The 22,734-nt window shown below is 41.6% G+C and overlaps 1 protein-coding gene across 1 annotated transcript in view; it reads right to left on the bottom strand.

The window, feature by feature from the left end:
* Cfap95 (cilia and flagella associated protein 95) overlaps window positions 1–14,895 on the bottom strand; it is an 86,498-nt gene extending 71,603 nt beyond the window's left edge. Inside the window, exon 1 of the mRNA XM_057779424.1 lies at window positions 14,706–14,895. Coding sequence (XP_057635407.1) covers window positions 14,706–14,857 — 152 coding nt within the window. The 5' untranslated portion in view covers window positions 14,858–14,895. The remainder of the gene's footprint in view (window positions 1–14,705) is intronic.
* Between the last annotated feature and the right edge of the window lie 7,839 nt (window positions 14,896–22,734).

Raw genomic sequence — 22,734 nt, 5'->3', positions numbered from 1 at the left:
GATATGACAAGTTATTTCCTCTTACATTTCAATTTCAAAATAATCTTTGGAATAGTTTCTATGCAAGAAGACTAAATTATTTGCACTAAAATTTATTTAGAGATAAATAGCTTTATATTAGTTATTCCATTTTATTGAAGGTTTAACAATCTGATTAGAGATCTAATGTATTACCAAAGAATTGTATTGTATCCCTGCCAATAAATTATCTTTGTTAATGTACCAGAACTTAAATCAGGAAAAGAAAATATAAAGTGTGACTAATAACAATTAAGGCATAATTGTATTTCAAAATGAATTAAAAGAAACAGAAAAGAAAGATTAATGTCTATCAAAAGCAATATCACAATATTCAAATTTATTCATAACTTTTTCAAAGCACCAGAAAAATGTTCCGACCTAATCTATGTACAAGATTTCTTTTTCTGCTCATCACATCTAATATATTAATGTGTTTTGTTCTGAACATTTGCTATGAAACTGAATGCATGGAATATGGCATCCTTCTCTGGAACAGTAGCTGTCACTGGTACCTCAAGTCCATCATATCTTCCTTCTCCTGTGTACCAGTCTCCATGGCAACTGGAGAGGCATCAAGTTTCAATTGATCTTGCTTAAAAAGAGGATCCCAAACAGATCCAGGGACATACAAATGACTTGGGGTCTTTAAATTTGGAGCTGAAAATACCTTAAAGCTGGACTTTCTTTTTGAAATAGAGATGTAAACGATCAATTTCATGCTTCCCCTAGTCTTCCATGAGAGGAGAAATAACAGGCAGCAAGAGCAGAGAAATGAGTTAGGAATTAGTGCCTCTTGCCCCTGGTGTTCCTAAGATCCTAAGTCAACCATACTTGATATCATGAGTTAATCTATTCACCTTGCATAAGTTAGGGCAAGTTATTTGCTATTTATAATCCAAAGAGATCTGACTGGTGAGCACATGGAATGGTATCAAGGAAGGGGAACTTGCAGGACATTTGCTAAATACTAGCTCTAGTACTGTTTAAAGAAAGAAAGAAAAAAAGAATGCCAGGCAGCGGTGGTGCTCACCCTTAATTCCAGCACTAGAGAGTAAGAGGCAGGTGAACTGCTGTGAATTTGAGGCCAACCTGATCTAACAGAATGAGTTTCAGTACACCCAGGGCTGATACACAGAGAAACCCTGTCTCAAATAACTGAAAGCAACTAAAGAATAAAAGAAAGAAAGATAAAATGTCTGAGCCTGGAATGGTGGTACATGCCTTCAATCTCAGCACTCTGGAGGCAGAGACAGGCAGATCTCTCTGTTCAAGTCCAGCATGGTCTGCAGAATGTGTTGAGGAAAGACAGAGCTCCATAGTGAGACTGTGTCTCAAAAGCCTAGACCTGGACTTAGGTGTGTGTGTCTGTAGTCCAAACCTCTCTATATCAAGCTAATACGAAGTCCCACATTCTGTTCACCCCCTTCCTCTGCCCCAACACCTTCATCTAGAAAGAGATCATCAATGTGAAAGGCAGCAAAGCTTGGTGAAATCAGACCTGAGACTGAAAGACTACATCAGTTCGATGATGATGAGGGGGCCTTGGAAAACGCAGCAGGATATCGTGAGGATAGAATTGACTGGAGGCGGAGGTCTCTCTACAGAGCAATGATCGTTATTATTTCAAGTGTATTCACAAGGCAAAATGCCTGTACTCTGCCTTTGCCTCTCAAGGGTTGCTTATTGGTTTCTTTTGTGTGTTTGTTTGTTTGTTTTGCTTTGCCCCTAGAGCAACATCTCTGACATGCACTACTCAAGGAGAATGGAGTCTGTGTTCTGCTTAGTTCCAGAGACTCCAGTCTGTGGTTGCCCCAGCTGCAATTCAGACACTGTGTGAAGGGGGTTATTTCCCTCATTGTAGACAGGAAACTAAGAAAAAGACATGGAGGGGGCAGGGACAAGATATCATCCAAGGGCCAGCCATCAGGGTTCTACTTCCTTCAGGTAAGCTTCACTTGGGATGCCAAAAACCTCCTAAAGCACCACCATGTGCTACGGAGAAGCATTTAAACCAGGATTCCAAAGGCTGGTGCAGACAATGTCACATGCAAACCATGACAATCTTTCTTGCAAAACTGTTGTGTTTTCATAAATGCCAGCTAAGGAAACATACTTTTACACAGGTGGTACCAGCACAACTCCAAAACCATTGGTTTTTTTTAATAAAAGCATTTGATTGGAATTGCATAAAAGAAAATAATAGCATTGAGGCAGAGAGACAGGAGCCAGAGTGAAGAAGGCAGAACCTCTTGAATTTTATTTGAAAGAAAAGGGGGGGAAAAAAGCACTTTGCACTCAAAAAACTATTTCATTCAAAAAGCAACTGGAGGCAGCATGCGTATACTGAGGAATAAAAATGCAGATTAGACTTAAAATAACTGTGGCGTAGGAGCTACCGTGGCAGCACACAGACAAGAATGGAAGGGTGGCTAAACCAAAGGAATATGCATCCTGATTCTCACCCAGCAAAAACTAGCAATTAAAAAAGAGATTTTAAAAGATTCATAAGCCATTTAGAGTGAGTTGGATTCTGAAAAAGGTAAAGTATTATGCCTACATTTTGATCACTTGGAGAATGTGTGCTTTACAGGGAAAGTGCTAGAAAATTCTCTCAACTCCCACTCGATTCTTACTATGAAGCAATGTATGTCATTTATGGGAAATGTCGAAGCAGCAGAGACAAGGGAACAAGAGGCCAAACAGACTTTAATGCATACTTCACTGTAGTTTGTAACAAATAGTCTCCTGAGGAAGATTCATGTATATTTTAGACAGAAAGAGACTCTAAAGCATGTTCGTTTTTTTAATTACAATACATTTGTTGTACAAAATAATGGCTTTCACATGACATTTTTATTTATGCATGTCACATACTTTGATCACATTATGCTCCCATCTCTTTCTCTGGACATTCCTTCCCTTCCCATCGATTTTCTTCCCGTTTCCAAATATCTCCCCCCTTCTGCTTTCAATTCTTTTTTTTTGTTGTTGTTGTTATTTAAAAGGCATTCTACAAAGGTGAGAAAATGTAAAATTTACTTTTTGATTCTGACTTATTTCGGATAGCACGATAACATCTCCATTTCCACCCGAGCATTATCTTTTTAAAACTTTTTTTTTTTTTGATTTTTCGAGACAGGGTTTCTCTGTAGCTTTTGGTTCCTGTCCTGGAACTAGCTCTTGTAGACCAGGCTGGCCTCGAACTCACAGAGATCCGCCTGCCTCTGCCTCCCGAGTGCTGGGATTAAAGGCGTGCGCCACCACCACCCAGCTTAAAACTTTCTTATAAGGACCTTGCATTGCTGCGTTCCCTTTAAAATAACTTTTCCTGTACAAGATCAACTCAAAAAAATCAGTAACCCATATATACACAAGTGATAAAGAAGCTGAGAGAAAAATCAGAGAAACATAACCTTTCACAATAGCCAAAAATAACATAAAACATCTTGGGGTAACACTAACCAAGGAAGTGAAAGACCTATTTGACATGAACTTTAAGTATTTGAAGAAAGAAATTGAAGAAGATAACAGAAAGTGGAAAGATCTCCCATGCTCTTGGATAGGAAGGATCAACATAGTAAACATGGCAATCCTACCAAAAGCAATCTGTAGATTCAATGCAATCTCCATCAAAATTCCAATACAATTCTTCACAGACTTGAAAGAACAATAATCAACTTCATCTGGAAAAATAAAAAACCCAGGATAGCCAAAACAATCCTATACAATAAAGAAACTTCCAGAGGAATTACCATCTCTGACATCAAGCTCTATTACAGAGCTACAGTAATTAAAAACAGCTTGGTATTGGCATAAAAACAGAGATGTTGGCCAATGGAATAGAATTAAGACCCAGATATTAATCCACACACCTATGAACACCTGATTTTTGACAAAGAAGCTAAAATCATACAATGGAAAAAAAGAAAGCATCTTCCACAAATGGTGCTGGCATAACTGGATGTCATGAGAATAGATCCTTATCTATTGCCATGCACAAAACTCAAGTCCAATGGATTGAAGACCTCAATATAAATCTGACCATGCTGAACCTGATAGAAAAGAAAGTGGGAAGTAGTATGGGCACAGGAGACCACTTTCTAAATATAACCCTGGTAGCACAGACAATAAGAGCAACAATAAATAAATGGGACCTCCTGAAACTGAGAAGCCTCTGTAAAGCAAAGGACACAGTCAATAAGACAAAATGGCAGCCTAGTGAATGGGAAAAGATCTTCACCAACCCCACATCAGACAAATGACTCATCTCAAAAATATATAAAGAATTCAAGAAATTAGACATTAAAATTCTAAATAACCCAATTTTAAAAATGGGGTACTGAACTAAATGGAGAATTCTCAACAGAAGAATTTCAGATGGTCAAAAGATATTTAAGGAAATGTTCAACTTCCTTAGCTACCAGGGAATGCAAATCAAAACAACTCTGAGATACCATCTTACACCTGTCAGAATGGTTAAAATAAAAAACACTAATGATAGCTTATGCTGGAGAGGATGTGGAGTAAGGGGAACACTTATCCATCACTGGTCAGAATGCAAACTTGAACAACCACTTTGGAAATTAGTATGGCAGTTACTCAGAAAATTGGGAATCAACCTACCTCAGGATCCGACAGTACCACTCTTGGGAATACACCCAAAAGATACTCAATCATACTACAAAAGCGTTTGTTCAACTATGCTCATAGCAGCATTATTTGTAATAGCCAGAACCTGGGAACAACCTAGATGCCCCTCAACTAAAGAATGGATAAAGAAAGTGAAGCACATTTACACATTAGAGTACTAATCAGTGATAAAAAAACAATGACATCTTGAATTTTGCATGCAATGGATGGAATTAGAAAACACTATCCTGAGTGAGGTAACCCAGACCCCAAAAAAATGAATATGGTATGTACTCACTCATAAGTGGATACTAGATATAAACAAAGGATATTGAGCCTATAGTTCATGATCCTAGAGAAGCTAAGAAATAAGGTGAATCCAAAGAAAAACATATATAGACCCGCCTGGAAATTGGAAACAGACAAGATTGTCTGACAAAATTTGGAGCATGGGGGCAGGGGGTAGAAGGAAGGGGAGAAGGGGAAGAAGAGGGGAGAAGGAGAGGGTTGAGGAGAACTTGAGGTAATGGGATAGTCGAGATGGAGGAAGGACAGATATGAGAGCAAGGAAAGAGATATCTTGATTGAGGGAGCCTTTATGGGGTTAGCAAGAAACCTGGCTCTAGAGAAATTCCCAGGAATCCACAAGAATGACCCCAGCTAAGACCCCAAGCAATAGAGGAGAGGGGGCCCAATCTGGCCTTGCCCTATAGTCAGACTGATAATTATCTTAATTATCACCATAGACTCTTCGTCCAACAAGAGATGGAAACAGAGGCAGAGTCCCACATCAGAGCACTGGACTGAGCTCCCAAGGTCCAGTTGAAGAGTAGAAGGAATGAGAATATGAGCAAAGAGGTCAAGACCATGAAGTGTTCATCCACTGAAACAGTTTACCTGAGCTAATGGGAGCTCACCAACTCCAGCTGGACTGGGAAGGAACAAGCATAGGACCAAACTAGTCCCTCTGAATGTGGTTGACAGTTGTGTGGCTGGAGCAGACTGCAGGGCCACTGGCAGTGACACCAGGATTTATCCCTACTGCTTGTACTGACTTTTGGGGATCCTATTCTCTTTGGATGGATACTGTGCTCAGCCTAGATGTAGTAGGGAGGGCCTCAGACCTTCCACAAAGCAAAGGGCCTTATCCTCTCTTAGGATTAGAGGCGGTAGGGTGGGAGGGTGTGCAGAGGGAATGGGAGGAGGGGAAGGAGTGGGAATTTGGATTGGTATTTTTTTAAAAAAAAAATCTAATAAATTAAAAAAGTAAAATAAAATAAAACACACACACAAAAGATGTAAGAGTTAGTTAATAAGAAGCCTGAACTAATAGGCCAAACAGTGTTGTAATTAATAAAGTTTTTGTGATTATTCAGGTCTGGGCAGCTGGGAAATGAATGAGAAGCCTCAGTCTACAGTCATTTACTGTAGAGATCTAATTTTTAAAACCTCTTGATAATTCTTTGAAAGATCTTAACCACACTAGCACATTTTTCTTATGTATAAAGACTGGTATATTTTGACGAGCACCAAGAAAACTCACTTGTGATCCCATCGTCCCTGTTGATATTTTATTGTATGTTATTCTTTGTTTTGACTGTGTACATTTCTTCTAAAATACCATATCACAATACTATGTTAGAATTATACTTTTAATTTAATATGTAAAACAAGATTATTTTTAAATTAATAAAAATGAAAATTGTAAAAAATAACCTCTCCTGATAAATCAGAGGCAGCCACATCTGCCTTGGGATGAATTAGGATTGTTTCCCCCAGAAATATGATAAGCAATAAAGCATTGCTGATTAACTTCTGACAGAATAAATTAAGAATTTTAGTCCTGAGTGAGACACTTAAAAGTCAGCATTGTTGAGTAATAAAAGCTAATTTCTTTAAGCTGGAAGTTCCCAGGCACCATAACCTGAAAATTTGCCTTCCGAAGAGAAACGCTGTGGAAGTTTAGTGAAAGGCTTCGATACACGTAGACCAACAGGATGGGGCTAGCCTGGGCTAATCAGGTGTTATAGCTTGAATGTGAAATGTCTCCCACAGACTTGTGTTCTTGACCAGGTGGTCCCCAGCTGCTGGAGAAGTTGTAGGAGGTTGTGGATATTTTAGATAAAGCAGAACTGCAGGAAGTAGATGGTTGTAGGACAGTGGGGTGGGCTTCCTCAAAAGTAAGCAAGCTGTGCCTCAAGCTCACATCTGCAGTCTCTATGCCTTCGCCATCATGGCAAACTGAGCCACAGACGAAATAAATCCTTAGTTTGCTTCGGTCACACATACGGTGACCGTGATAAGAAGAGCCAACACAGTAGAGCATATGCAGTGTACTTGGGATCTAGGCTGTCAGTGACCATGTGGGGGGATAAAGTAGCCCCCCAGTGACTGTGGAGGCAGAAAGAGTGAGCCCGACACGGGGATCTGCAGAACCAGCACGAGCCACGTGGGAATGTATGGCAAGCAGACATGCCAAGTCTTCGGGAAAGAGTAAACCCAGCAGCAGCATGCAGAAGAGTGGGACAAGAATGGGGAGAACAAGGACAAGGATGGCTACACAGTTCTGGAAGGCAAATCCACCTCCACCACCAACTGTCACCCAACCCTCCTCCCTTGCCACACACAAATGGAATGGAAGGAAGGAAAATGTGGGGGAGGAAGGACCAGGAAGAGTGGGCCCTGTTCTGAAATTGACTATTTTAACCGAAAACAAGCCATTTAAAGTTAGAAAGGTAGAAATGAGCATTCACCAGCATGTTCAAATTCTTCTGTAATAGCCAACCACTGAAACGTTATGAGGATCAATTGTAGAAAACAAATTTTATCAAATGCATCTGGATCATATGCAAATTTTCACTTTCTTTTTTGAACCAGTTGTCCCTGTATGTAGCCCAGAGAGATGACGACAAACTCATACAGGATCTTCCTGCCTCAGAATGCCAGGTGCTGGGATTGCAGGCATGTGCCACCGTACCCACCAGTATGCAAATTTTATGTTTTCCTACCCTCTAGATAGTTAATTCATTTCCATGTCCTCAGTCTACATTATAATAAATGCACATGTGATATAATCAGAACATTTATAAGAAATAAAAATAGTTCTTTACAGTATAAGTGCTTGTCCTTATCTCAACTCAAAATCTCCTTAGGATCCAACAGTCCCTGATGGTGTATCAGGTATTGCAACCGAGACTGGAACAAGTTCAGCCCCTGATCTTTTAATTCTCCTCCACTGTATTACTTATTTGTCTATGTGATAAAAGACAGGACAAAAATCAACTTAAAGCCAGAAACATTTATTTTGGTATCTACCATGAAAAAGATACGGTCCAGCAGAGTTGGAAGACATGGTCACAAGAACTGGGAGGATATGGTCCAGCAAGATGGAGAAGACATGATCACCATAACTAGGAAGATATGATCCAGCAGGATGGGGAAGACATGGCCACAAGAACCGGGACAATTAGCCATAGTGTGACAATCAGAAGACAGCAGAAGGAATACCAGCATTTTGCTCACTTCCTTTTTATTCCATCCCATCCCCAACCCACAAAATGGTATGGCTCAAAGTCAGGATCTGTCTTTTCCCCCTTCCTCAAAACTCTCTGAAAAAGCCCTGACAGCCACGCCCAGTCTAGGGCATGCTTTGTAGCTGATTCTATATCTAATCATTATTAGAGAGTTAACCATCACAGAAATTTGGTGCGTGATGTTCTTCCAAATTCACTTATATGGAAAGTGACCAACATGTTTCAGTTTTATCCTATTGAACTGGATTAACTAGGAAGATCAACTCATTTTATTAAGGGTTTGTGCTCTGCTCTAGCTCTTACCTCGGGATCTTACAAAACTAGATGACTCAGGAGGCTAACACTCCAACAATGATCTAAGCAGGACAGATTTATTGAAAGTTTGGCTGCTATTCTTTATCTCAGGAAGGAGAACATTCTGGTAAGTTTTTTCAAAAGAAGAGTTTTGGAAGAGTTATAAAAAGTTACAGCAATGATATATGGCTTGTATCAGGTGCTTTTCTATTGCTGTGAAGAGACACCATGACCTAGATAACATGCAAAAGCAAGCATTGATTAGGGGTTTGCTTACAGTTTCAGCAGGTGAGTATGTGACCATCGTGGTAGAGAGTATGGCAGCAGACAGACAGGCTTGGCATGGGAGCAGTGCCTGAGAACATAAATCTTATCCACAAGTACGTAGCAATGAGAGCGAGACTGGACCTTTTGAAACCTCAAAATCTACCCCACAACAAGTTTATACTTTCTGATCCTTCCCAAAGAGTTCTGGGAAGCAAACACTTAAACATATAACCCTATAGGGTTATAAAAACATGTTTTTTTTAAAAAAAAATGCTAAAACGCTAGCATTCCTTGTTTGAGTTTCCATCTGTCTCCCCTCTACCTGCTCCTTTTGTAACAGGCCCCCAGGCCTTAGCACAACTGGCACCATGATGGAAGTACCATTCAGTTCTGGGAACACAACACATAAGAAGCAACACTTGCCAAAACATGAATTAAAACCCAATCCACCCAAGTCCATAGTTCTGAGAAAGTCCCCAAATGTGCTAACCTTGCTTTTAGGCTTCTGTAGTCTCACTTCTGGCTAACTCTTCTTGCTAATGTGTCAACCTGGGATGTGCTTTTTGTTCTTAAAGCTCACCATGAAAGAGGGTCCAGATTACACTTGGGGTCCCAGACACCAATGTAGTCGCTGACTGGTTAATCAAGACTTACAAATGACTTAAACCCATGTCTAATTAGGTGAATGTCTCACAATACTTTGTTAATTTATGTATTAAACATGTAGTGATCGCTCACTGTGTTCTTATCACATGTTCCAGAGCTTGATCTTCTCAGTCTGTACCAGTGACCAAAAAGCCCCTTTAATGTCTCCTTACTAGAATTCGAATTATATACTTCATGCATGGAAAAGGTTAATAAGCTTCTTCTTGAGGTGTTGGACCTGTCTTAAAGTTGGAGGCACCGTGGAAGAGGAGGCCCTTGTGGGTTTCAGTGACACACGAGCTGGAGCCCATGGTTAGGAAGGGCTTTTTCTCTCTGCTTTTTATCCTCGTGTGTTACAGAAATGCAGCGGTGGGAGACTGTTGGCCGGCGAAGCTTTATGTAACTCTGGTTTGGCTCTGAGTGTTGTGAGGACTCTAAACTCTTCCAGGTCAACACCCATGGACATCACTGATTAAACACAAAAAGAGTGGCACATTAAATGAAGGAATCTGGGGCATTCTGTTTTCTATTTAAGCACACAATCATGGCCTGGTGCTTTGGAATGGCTCTCCGCCTTCAGGGCAGGGCCTTACATACACAGGTACTCCGTGCTCCAGGAACGAAGTGGTACAAAGGGCTCAGAGTGTCAGAGAAATAGTAATTTTCCTGTTACCTCTAATTTATTATCTATACCCAAATTAGCTTTGGTAAAAAAAAAAAATCTTTAAAACGAGGATGTTCCCCTTCTCCCCTTTTTCATTTTCTTCCTATTATGAGGTAGGGGCATGGCATGGGGAAAGTATAACTCTCAGGATCTTTAGTCTGTGGTTTAGTCTGTGGTTTAGGTAAGAAAGAAAAACAATTAAAATTACAAATGCATAAAATTAATCTGAGCCCTTAAAACTAGATATTGCCATGGAGACGGAAGCAGGATCTGTCTCCATGGAGATCTGGATGAATTTTTTTCCCCTTAAATTATTATCATTTGTTACAAATTGTCAATTTGGCCAAGGAACAGAAGAAAATGAATGAATGAATGAACATACTCATCTCACATGAGAGAATTTATTAAAAGTAAGTATAATTTTCTTCAGTTTCTTATTTTTCCAATGAGTGGGAAGAGATTCCAGGAGTTAATTTTCCCTCAGCTCACAATTTCTAATGGAAACATCTTACGATACGGTTCCATAAATCTACTGAAAGGAATGAGAAAAGGTGACTTCCAAAGAAGGCATTTCTTAACTCAAAAACAGCAGGTTAGGACAAGGCTGAGGGGCTCTATCTATGAGCACTCTAGCTGCGAGGAGATGCTCTCGGGCAATGTCATGGGCTAACAATGGACTAGAGGTACCCATCCGCTCCCATCCTTTACCGTATCTCCCATACAGGTATTTTCAATATGTTCAGTGAGGTCAAACAGACTTCTATTACATGCCAAAGAGAGAGCTGCAGGAAAAATCCGAGTTTAAACCGCAATGAAGAGTTAATCAGAATTTCCCCCAGTTACACACTTCATTTGTACTTGCAAGTATTAAAGGAACCTGATGGAACTTCATGGAGAGAGGTCGCCAAAGAGGTAAACATAGACCTTAGATGTTTAATGATTGAACTTAAAAACCACTACTAAATATAGTTTAAGGAAAGTTTAAATGTGTCATAAAATGAGGCAATCAAAAGCTAACAATCCTGGGTTTGCTGACCTTGTTCATTCGTAAGTGTACACTCAACATTATGCTGCCTGGCTAACATAGGTATTAAATGACAGGCTGGTTTTGTGAAAAGGCAGCAGGGTGTGGCCAGCTTCAGAAGATGCTACACTTTCTGAGTTTTTACAGAAGAGTCTCATAGTGCATGCTCTAAAGAGGTCTCAAAACACTCAGGCATCTCTCACAGAGAAAACAGGCTCTGGTTTCTGTGGCCTCCTGGACACAATGTATAGCCTTTTTTATATGTGTTCCTATTTGTCTTCTTGTGACTTGAGGATGGAGGCTAGGGCCTCCCACTTACAAGACAAGCACTCTACTACTAACTTACATCCCAAGCCCCTTTGTCCACCTGTTTAAAGGCATCTTATTTGATATATGTGGGTGCTTCATCAATATTGAACTTGCCACCGTCAACACTAGAGCTTACACACCAACGAAACTTGTCTAACACATGTTTTCTTTAAAAGACCCATCATACACAGCCTCCTCATGCTTAGAGACACCAGGCAGCACTTCATCCTGGTATCTGTGGGCATGCTAGCAATAACATCAACAAAAAGCACAGAAATGCAAAAGAGACAAGGTAGCGTAAAGCAGACCACAAGACCGACATCTGTGAGAGGAAAAAGAAGGCAGCTTTTTGCCTTATTTCACCTTAATTGTGAACATACACATTGGGAAAAAACACTGAACCGTTTGGCCTCTCTGCGCATGTGAACGTAACAAGAGGGCTGTCTCGAGTACAATTCTGATTCATAAATAATCATCATCAAGTAGGTCAATTTATACACACACAAAAAAAACACAGGAAGTCCTGCATTAGCCTGTAATATCCATTGAGAACACCAACAATGTCCATATATATATATATATATATATATATATATATGCTAACTGTATGCCAGGTTTAATATTAATGGATGTTTCACCTACTATGCTCATACAACAATCCTAAAACCACTATTCTACAATAGCGGAATTGGTCCTGGACCTATCAAATCACTTGTCACCTAGCCACAGGGCTGTCATTAAAATCTAGAGCCCAAGTTCATCTAACGGATTTTTTTCTTGTGCTATAATACATAGTGTTGATTATTCTGTTCTAGACATACGTGTGTACTGGCTAATTTTATGTCAACTTGACACAAGGTATAATACTCAGAGAGGAAGGAGTCTCAATTGAGAACCGCCTCCCTAAGATCAGGCTGTACACAAGCCTGTAGGGCATTTTCTTAAGTAGTGATTGTTGTGGGAGGGTCCAGTCCATTGTGGGTGGTGCCATCCTTAGGCTGGTGGTCCTGGGTTCTACAAGAAAGAGGACTGAGCAGCCATGAGGAGCGATTCAGTAAGAGCACTCCTCTGTGGCCTCTACATCAGTTCCTGCCTCCAGGATCTTGCCCTTTTGGAGTTCCTGTCCTGACTTCTTTCAGTGATGGAGATACAGAATGTGGAAATGTAAGCCAAATAAACCCTTTCCTCCCCCAAGTTTCGTTGGTCATGGTTTTTCCTCTTAGCAAAAGAAACCCTAAGGAGGACAAAGTGCTTTGCAAAAATTATCTCAATGATCTTTGTCTCCCTTTCTGCATCCTGATATGTAGCAAAGTGTATGACACATTCATACTTGCTGAGCTGATTTTAATTCTTCTCCCTTGAGAACACAGGAATTCTCTATGCATGCTCAGGAATGGCTGGGATTCATAGAGTCCTCCCCGGGCTTCTTTCTCACCAGGCCCCATTCCTTTCACATCTCTGCTCTGCTATTGATATCCACGCTGCTTGCAAGCTAACTTCAAGGCAACAGTAATGCAGAAAGGAGCGGAAGTGCTGTCTTGATGCCCTTTCTCATCAATAACTTACAGAAGCAATGTCTATTATGATCCAAATCCTCGTGGTATAACAGGTCCATGGAAGAGTTAAGTGTTTTGCTTAAGGGTCATGAAGTAGGATATGTGCAAAGCCAAAAGACAATACTTAGGACTCCACCCCTGCCATAAGCAAGAACGCTACCAAGGTGAAGAAGTCTGTTTCCATAAGAAACTATTTTTGAAAAAGAGACTGTTTCCCTGGGTAGCTTTGAATTTTGTGCCTATAGAATCTCTCACGCTGCGTTTCGTGCAGGCAGAAAGTATAGTTTGGAATGAGAAATAAAAGAAGAAGGAGTGGGCTTTGGAAACGTAGTGAGTAGACAGGCCTTCAAAGGGTCTGCAGAACAGAAATGGCAGGTGTCGCAAACAGTGCGGAAATGGTTGTGTCCACCCAGGCCTAGAGTCAAAACCATTCATCTCTCTTCAAAGACAAAAGCATCAAGTCGACAGTACCTGTGACCCCTTTCCATGTCTGTCTTCCCACTTCCCCCCAATATTACAAATATCCCAAAAGTAATTACTGTAAGAGACTTGACTCAGCGCCCCATCTTAGGGTTCAATTACTGTGAATGGATAGTTCAGAGGTTCAGTCTGTTATCATCATGGTGGGACATGGTGGGACATGGTGGGACATGGTGGGACATGGTGGCATGCCGGCAGACATGATGCTGAAGAGGTAGCTGAGAGTTTTATATCTTATAGGCAACAGAAAGTCAACTGAGTGTCACCCTGAGTGAAGCTTGAGCAAATGAGTCCTCAAAGCCCCCCCCCCCCGACAGTGACACACTTCCTACTCTACTACAGGAAAGCCACAGCTACTAGTGCCACTCCCTATGGGGGACAATTACATTCAAACTCCCACTCCCCCCCCCAGAGAACATACCCACCTTTCTCCAGGGCTGACATTGTAGCTATTGGGCACTTTAATGAGAGAGGAGAAAGAGAGACAGAGACAGAAATGCATTAGTCTGTGCATAATTCCCAAAGCACAGAAGAAGGTCAAATGCTTGGAGTCTTGAGAGCCCCATCTTCAGAGGACGATGGACTTAAAGGGAAGTTCTCCAGGCCTTTCAGTTTTCCAGGAGAACACACAACCCTGTATCTTTATGTGAACTAAGTGTAATCAAGTAAGTAAAAGAGAAAAGCACTGTATATGCCAAATTACAGTAGCCTAACCCAAGAAAAGACTAAACGTTGCTACCTCTGGCTGGAAGTGTCTTCATGAATGATAACCTGTGGGTTGCTAAGGGGCTGCTCTCAATTATGTCCACCTCCTCAAGCACTGGCCGCACAGGTCCTTGCAGGAACCTTTGCCTCTTGCCAGTGGGCCTGACTTCCTAATAGGACTTCCCTTTACACATAAGCACTGGGTCAAGGGGGTGATTTTCAAGCCTATTAAATGACTCTCATTCCTTTCCACTGTGTAGACAGACAACTAAACTCTCTCTTAGCCAAAGTACTGACTGGGGCAGGTCCTGGTGTGTGCTGGGGAGCAGTCCTGGAGGGTTCTAGCTCGCTTTGGTATGGTCACTGTTCCGTGGAAGGTCTGTTTCCCCGCCCTTCTCTGTGCCACTTTTCTCTTGTTCATCTTTCTTATCTCTTCACACTCCTGTTCTTTGATATTCTTCTCCTCTTTCCCATTCTCTCTTCTCCCCTATTGCTTCCTGTTTCTCTGTTACTTTTCGTCCACCTCCTTCTCTCCTCCCTCCCTAGGACCCCTGGACAGAGGCGAATGTTTGGCTCACCAGGAATACACCAGCACTGGCTTCGAGTATTTCTTGTGATGAGAGCGGAGGGTTAGGGAGCCTTTGCGTTCCAGCAAGTCCGTGGGTCCAATCTCATACCACTGCTCTTTACGGTCGAAACAATCCTGACAGGTGCTCTTGAAGGTCCCCATACCTGCGCCCAAGTTGAGAGCAGACTGAACTTCCCTCAGCACTGGTACAATTCTGCGTAACAAGGACCAAGATTCTGTGTCTCTCGTCTCCTAAGCAACCTAGGAGGGGTCATAGAGAAGGAGGAGCCAATGAAAGGTGGGGTTTCTTCCCTGTTAGTAACCTGATTCCGGCTTCTGATTGCTGGTTAAATTACATTTCCCAGGATGCATTGAGAGTGACAGTCCGCACAGACTTTGGAAGGAGGGCTGCCTGCTAAGGATTTGTAGTTGCACTAGCTCGCTAGCCTAACCTGAGCAAAGGGAGAAAGGGCAGGGAGTGCAGAGAATCCGTTAAGGTGAAATAGCGGTGGTAGCCGTTTTGAAAGTCCATGTGTTACCACCACACCTCTGCTCACAGTTAAGTTTGACTATAAGAGATCAAGAGAAAACCCCAGTCCTAGAATATGCCCTCCCGCTATTGCCTGGCAAACAGTAGAGCATTCAGCAAATGAAATGAACAGTTTGAGCAGCCAAAGGCCCGGTTCCAGTCCCAAATGCTGAGCACCGCCTTCTTCCAATGACGAACAGCACAGGGGTGGACCGGCGCGGTGTGGGGGAGGGGAGGAGCAGAGGAGGAACTTAATCCCTTCGGAACACTAGGAGGCCAAACTATTTCTAGGCGGTTAGAACCCGGAATTCAGCTCCCAGAGAACCACCACGATTTCTTCCTTTATAACTTCTGACATTCTGTGACGGCGCTAATTCTTGTCGTTACTGTGTTGGGTCTTCCCAGTGGGAAATGCACGATGTGCAGAGTTGCTTTCTCGGGGGCATTACAGCCTTGGCATGGTTATGGTCACAGAATGCTTCTGGCACAGCTGAAGGTCTTGGATCACTGCCTACTGCACATGTACACAATATGGACTAAAGTGGCAGGGCACGTGACACTTTCCTTTAGAGAGACATATAGATTAGATTAGGAACCTTGGTGAGAGGAAATGCTTTATCCGAAACACAACTTTGTGTAACAAATCAAGAAATGCGCCTTTGTACAGCTGTTCTAGGTTCAGCCCGTCAGAGGCTGGACCTCCCTGCTGCCACACAGGCCTGCAAATTCATCTTGAGACGACTTCTTTCTTCGACTGACTCATGCAACACAGAACTCTCCAGCATCTTGGTCAGTGTTCTATGAAGTGACATCATGACCAAGACAGCTTTCATAAAAGAAAGCATTTTGTTGGGGAGTCACTTACAGTTTCAGAGGTCAGTCTATTATCATCACGGTGGGAGTCATGGTGGCATGCAGGCTGACATGGTACTGGAGAAGTAGCTGACTGTTCTACATACTGACCCATAGGCAGAGAGAGAGGCAAAGAGAGTGAGACTGGGCCAGCTGTGGGCTTTTGGAACTTCAAAACTCATCTCCTGTCACACACTTCCTTTAACAAGGCCACACCTACTCCCAACAAGACTACACCTCCTAATCCTTCTCAAATACTGCTACTTGCTGGTGATTCAGCATTCAAATAGCATGTTCAAACACATGATCCTATGGTGGATTTTCATACTCAGACCACACCTTATTACTACCATAGTTTTATGTTTATTTTACTTATGTTTCAAATGGTGGTAACATGCATGCAGCCAGCATGACAAGTCTCAGCAGAATATTTGACTCAAGAGTGGAAGATACCCAGAAACACACTCTTTCTGCAGCAGATGGCTGCAAAGGTTGAAGAGGTGTTGAGGAGGGAAGCCTGGTGGGTTCTGGTGGAGGTTCGGAAGGTGTCCAGCATAGAAATGTTAAGTAAAACAGACTCAGGTTTGATTTAGGAGTTCTTCAAGCCAAAATGACTTGCCCATTTGAGATAGTGATTATGCTTTTTATTATAATCTTTTTAAATAAAGATTTAGCTTAGTTTTAACTATATGTGTGTGAATTGGGGGAGGTAGGTGCACATGAATTCAGGTGCTCAAGGAACAGAGTCAGAAGATCCTCGGGAGCTGGAGTTCTTGCAGACAGTACTCATTCTTACCCTCTAAGCGATCTTTCCAGCCCCATATTTTTTTCTTGTTTATATTAGCCTTCCTAAGCCATATTGTCCTCGTTGTCTGCTAAATGTTTTCCTGCATCTTGTGCTGAGATGCGTCTTTGTGTGCAGCTATATTACTCTCTCCTCATATATACCAGCACATTATGTAGAATTCTGATTTCTTGATTTATCAACAAAATAGGACAGAACAGTGCTTTGCGGGTCTTTGTGATGGAACACATTACAGGCGTTCACCCTTCAATTTCAACTACTGCTATTATTATTGAAACTGGGCTTTGCCTTTATTGTGTGAAAAAAAATATGTTGATCTAACGTGTGTAGCTCTCTAAAGACACCATTTTCAAGAGAAATTTCAAACCATAGGTCTTTCTGATGAATATCTTTTGATCATGTTTTCCTTTTTCTCCCTTTCCCAGAATGCCTTACAAAAGGCTCAAAAAGAAGGTGCAACCATACCGGTTCTATAAAGTGTCTCTTCTCATGCAGGATCACAAAATGGCACCATTGAGACAAGACCTCTAACCATATTTAACACAAAATGTAACAATCTTAATCAGAAAACTGTTAGGGAGGTTTTGTGTGTGATCAGTGATGATGGTTTGGTTTGGAACTCATACAGAATGAAGGAGGTCGTGCCAGATGAAGGGGAACACGCAAGATGAAGTGATCCCACACTAGCTTCAATAGGGGATAATAAGGGGTTCTTTATTTAAGGGGGGACTCACAGATCACAATGGGGAACAGGAACAAAAATCAGCATCCGGGTGTAAGAGCAGGGAGCAGAGAGAGAGAGAGAGAGAGAGCTTTTAGGTGCCCCACATCTCTTTGGTACCCAAGCCACGCCCTCCAGCCTCTCAAAGGCCATTGACTGAAGGAGGTTCCCCATCAGCAGAATTCTTTCCGACTGTAAATAAACTTGATGGTTTGCAGGCAGAGGCCTACAGTGGTTTACAAATGTGAAGTCACAGGTCATCAAAATACGCTAGTTTCTCCAGTTTACCTCAAACAGCATCATACCAACAAAGGCTGCTGCTTAAAGTACCTCCTTCTGTGTACACTAGTCCCTCTTCAGCCCTCTGCACATGCTGAAGATCAAATTCAGGGCCTCCCAGGCAAGCATGCTACACCCCAGCCCTAAATTTCAGACCCCTGAAACTTCCGCTAGGAAGAATTGACTGGGACAGCAAACTTCAACCAAGGAAAAACTAATTAGTGTGTCTTAGGTTCCTTCCCACTGATGTGATAAAACACCCTGACAGGAGCCACTTAGTTTATTTCTGCTCACAGTTCCAGGTCACAGTCATCATAACAGGGAAGTCACAGCAACAAAAACTTAAGGAATCTGCTTACATCACATCCATCATCCCAGAGAGCAAAGAATGTAAGCATGAGGTTACCCTCTGTGTTTTATACAGTCTAGGAAAACAGCACACACACACACACACACACACACACAGAGAGACAGACAGACAGACAGACAGACAGACAGACAGAAATAGTTCCCACCCATAATTAAGATTGCTCTTTCCACATCAGTTACATACATGGGAAAGAGGTCCACCTTCTCATCCTTCCATTCCCATCCTAGCTAATAGCCAGGGGCTTGTGCTTAGTTCCCAGGAGAGCCCTATCTCAGGATCTTCCAAGGCCACAGCATGCACTATCAGCACCACACACTCCTCTCTCTCTCTCTCCCTCTCTCTCTCTCTCTCTCTCTCTCTCTCTCTCTCTCTCTCTCCTTCCCCCTCCCCCTCCCTTTCCCTGGAAATGGAGTTAAAGACAGCTGAGAATGGTGAGTGCTGGGCACTGAACTTGGGTCCTCTGGAAAAGCAGCCAGTGTTCTTAACCCCTGAGCCATCTCTCCAGCCCCTATCAAATCTCTCTCTATCAAAGCTAAGAGACAAGCATTTAAGATGGCTAAAAATTCATTTATTCATCTATATGTCAATCTAGTTTAAATAAATTTAAAACTGTACTTACATTGTATCATGCTCATAATTGATGAACTAAGAATTACTGGCTTAATCAAGGATTACATAGCATTTCTATTGCTGTTCTCCAAACACAAGGGCCTCCCATCATGAACCACATACTCATGTATGCATTCCTTATCAGACGTAAAAATGTTGGAGCCCAGCTGCTATCTCAAAATAACACATTCTTATTCACTCTGATCCTCTCCATCTCTTCAACCCCTTCCTTCTTATCTCTCTCCCTCATCCTTTCTTGACTTTCCCTCTTCTTGTTTCTCGCTTTTTTCAACATCCTATTCCTTGTTTTCTTCATCCCTTCATTTATTCCCCGCCCATGCTGTCTCTTTGTTTTCTTTCCCTCCTCTTCCTCCTGTTAGAGGCAGTACAAATATTTGGGAGTCAGAATCATTTCGCAGCACGCAGAAGAAGTGGAGGAAGAGGAAGAAGGGGAACAAGGGGAGCAGGAGAAAACTGGGACCATTCAAAGTTATATAAAAACGTGAAAGAAAAACAACTGGACCTATAAAAAAAATCCTATGATCTAGAGCGAAATTTTAGGGCCCAGGAACTACTAAAGAATCAACTGGCAAATGTGTCAATCTTCTTTCCTTTCCTCTAAAAGGAAAATTACCAGCAGTTCAGCTACAGCAGTCTATCTTAGAATGATTTTAAATCTGAGCATGGTTCCTCTGAGCTTCTAACTTGGACTGTGAACCAGTTAGGCATCGACTTGTCCTCAGGCCATTGTCATTAACTAGCATTGATTCAGTGTTAGGATGCAACAGGCATTCTTTCAGAAACTTACACTAGCAACGTGGGATTGATTTATTAAATATTCAGCATCTAGTATTCCATAATTCATCATTTCCCTTATTTTAATATCTAATCTACCCAATAAGTAAAATTTCTTGGCAGAAACGTCCATCGCTATCATGATAAAAATTTAATTTTGTAAAATAGTAATGACATGCTCTAACATAAATGTAGATTAGAGCCTTCCTTAATATCGTACAAATGGTATATCTTTAATTATTTAAAGACTAAATATCCGCTGTCACCAATGGTCTAAAGAGCCTTCCATTTCTCCTTTTTCTCCCCAGGGTGGCTTTGATTTCTGGAAGCTTGTTGCTTGCCAGTAGCAAGGGTGAGACAATTTAACTGTGTTAACAGTTCTTAGGAAGAAGTCCAGAAAATTCAAGAAACAATGCTGAGGCTGTTTTGTTCCTCCTGTTCTTCAATCCTCTTACCTTGAGTAAGAAGTTTAGTAGGAGGGGGAGGAATTGGGTGCCTTTTTGCTACTGGTGAAGGTGGATATTTTTCCTTTTCCCAACAAGCCCGGCCCACAGATGCTCATGCTGGAAGATAGGATAAGGGACTGACTGTCCAGATTCCTGGCTGTTTAGGAAGACAAGTGTGCATTTGAGCCAGAAGCTGCCTCTGTATTGCCCATGGGGTTTAAGGGCTCAGATAGGAAGCTGGAAAACTTCCTGATCCTGGATGAGAAGGAAAAAACCCCAAAGAAAATAAAAGTCTCCCCCATGCCTGCAATTGCTTTAATGTTAGGTCTAGGAATTCTTCAAGAAATACCAATAATATCTAGATAAAGTTCTACTGAGGGCGGTGACTGGGCAAAGTACACTCTTGACAACAAAGAAGAGAACATTGAGTCAATCCATCTCCTTAGGGCAAACAGAGGTATTCTCAGATCTATGCAGTGCGGTATGCAACTCGGAATTCCAGAGATACCGCTGACTTAAGCACACATGAATCCCAGGCCTGACGTCTTCAGGACCAGTTTCTCTGTTTCAGCCTCTAGTTGATGGATCAGGGAGGCTCCTAAAAATCTACAGAATCACCTTTAGATTTCGTACCCGAATCTAGGGGAACATGAGGATGATACGATGATGATGGTTAGTTAGTTCACCTCACACACGACAAAGGAGATTTTTCTGATGTGATTAAGAGCACCAATTGTTTGACTTTGAGTTCATCAAAATAGAGATTACACAGGCATCCCAGTCTTACCAGGAAAACAGTTTCCTTGGCTGTGGCACAAGAAACCAGAGGAGGAGTTTAAGGTGCATTAGCCAGCACTGAAGATGAAAGGGTTAAGCCAAGTCTGAAAGAAGGGTTCAGAAGGCTGACTACTAGCTAGAAAATGAGGGTGTCTGTCCTACAACTGCAAGGAAATGAATTCAACCACTATCCATGATTCCCCCCACCTCCCAGCATCCAAATTAGAAGATGATTCAGCAAGACGCCTTGATATGAGATTTATAAGACCTTAGCCAGAAAACCCATCCAAGCCCGGCCAGAGTCCCAGTTTACAAAACACTGAATTAATAAATGTTTTGGTGAAGCTCCTTGCATGCATGGTAATGTGTTTTGCAGTAATAAAAAAATTAAAAGAAGTGACATTTTTAGAAGTATCATTTAGGAAAAGCAATCCCTAAAGATGATGAATTGTATCCTGCAGTGTAGAAGCCATGCCTAGTGAGCAGAAATCACATTGCAAAGAGGAGTATGTATGCTACCAGGCGAGCTTTTTGTGTCTGAAATAGAAGAGGGCTGGAAGAATTTACTTTCTCCAACCATGTGAGCGAGTCCCTTTCCTTTCTCCTCTTTGCCAGGAGGCATTTTGATTTTAAGCCTATGCTCTGTTTTATTTGCTTTGACCCTGAATTTTCTTGTTTTACATTAACACACAATATCTACTCAGTTTGGAGGAGTATTTTTTGCTTATCTTTTGCTCTTGGTGTTCATAGGTTTGTTTGCTTTTGTTGTTGTTGTTGTTTGCTTTTTGAGAGAGGACCATGCCCTGTAGCCCAGGATGGTCTCTAGTCTCAATCCTCCTGCCTCAGCCTCCTTGGTGCTGGGATTACAGGCAGACATCACCACCCTAAGTATTAAATTTACCTTTTTAGATTTAACCTTCTAGATTTCTTTAGAATGAGGTTCATTCACAGAAAGAATTTGATTAATGATTTCTTTTTATAAAAGGAAATTAAACTGTTTATTTTGGTTATTGTAATTCATATTTTATAGAATGAAACTATTTTTCTCCTCTTATATAATCTTTTCTTTCTGTCTTCTCACTTCAGCCTAATCTCCACTATACTTTTCACCAATAAAAATATTCATCATATTTTTGTTTTGTTTTCTTCATAGCTCTTGTGAAGTTGTTTGAGCATTATCTAAAGATAATACAGTTCCCTATTCATTGACCAAGAGTGAAATGTTCTCCTTGACGTTATGGAAGATGGCAGTCCTGAGAAGAAGGCATATCACAGACACCTAACTAGACTGAGTTCAAACTAGTTTGCCTTCATTCTCATTTGAAATTATTTGAGGCATGGAATTCATAGACTATCTTGGGCATCTCAGGGAGAAAGGAAATGACCCCAGGTGATGCAAGAAGACGTGTTTCTACCTGAATGGGAAGACAGGACTTCCAAAGTTTACTCACTTATTTATTATTCAAGAGAAAGTTGCTGAGAGCCATCGAAGAGGGATGGTTTCAAACTATGTGTGAAAATCAATTCAGTATTGACAATCTCTTCCTGTTCTAACAAACCCTAAGGGAGAATGACTGGCTCATTTCCCTTCAAGGGACTTCAGCATCCTTCAAATATAAACTCCCACACCCAGAATGTAAGCAGCACCTCCACAATTCCCAGAATTACCTCTGAGCTCTGCACATAGTGTCCTCTATAAGGGCAGTTTGCCTGTAGGAACATTATGTCATCGAGCCCTTCAGCAAGTTGCCCAACTCATCACTGTAGTGGCATTAATAGCTTTATTTGGATGATGCAATCCTGAACCTGAACACAGTAAGAGCAGTCTCAAAGATTAAGGTTTGCAGATAAAATAG

Source organism: Chionomys nivalis, chromosome 8 (genome assembly GCF_950005125.1).
Source record: "Chionomys nivalis chromosome 8, mChiNiv1.1, whole genome shotgun sequence".
NCBI lineage: Eukaryota > Metazoa > Chordata > Mammalia > Rodentia > Cricetidae > Chionomys > Chionomys nivalis.
This window is presented reverse-complemented; position numbering and strand designations above follow the sequence as displayed.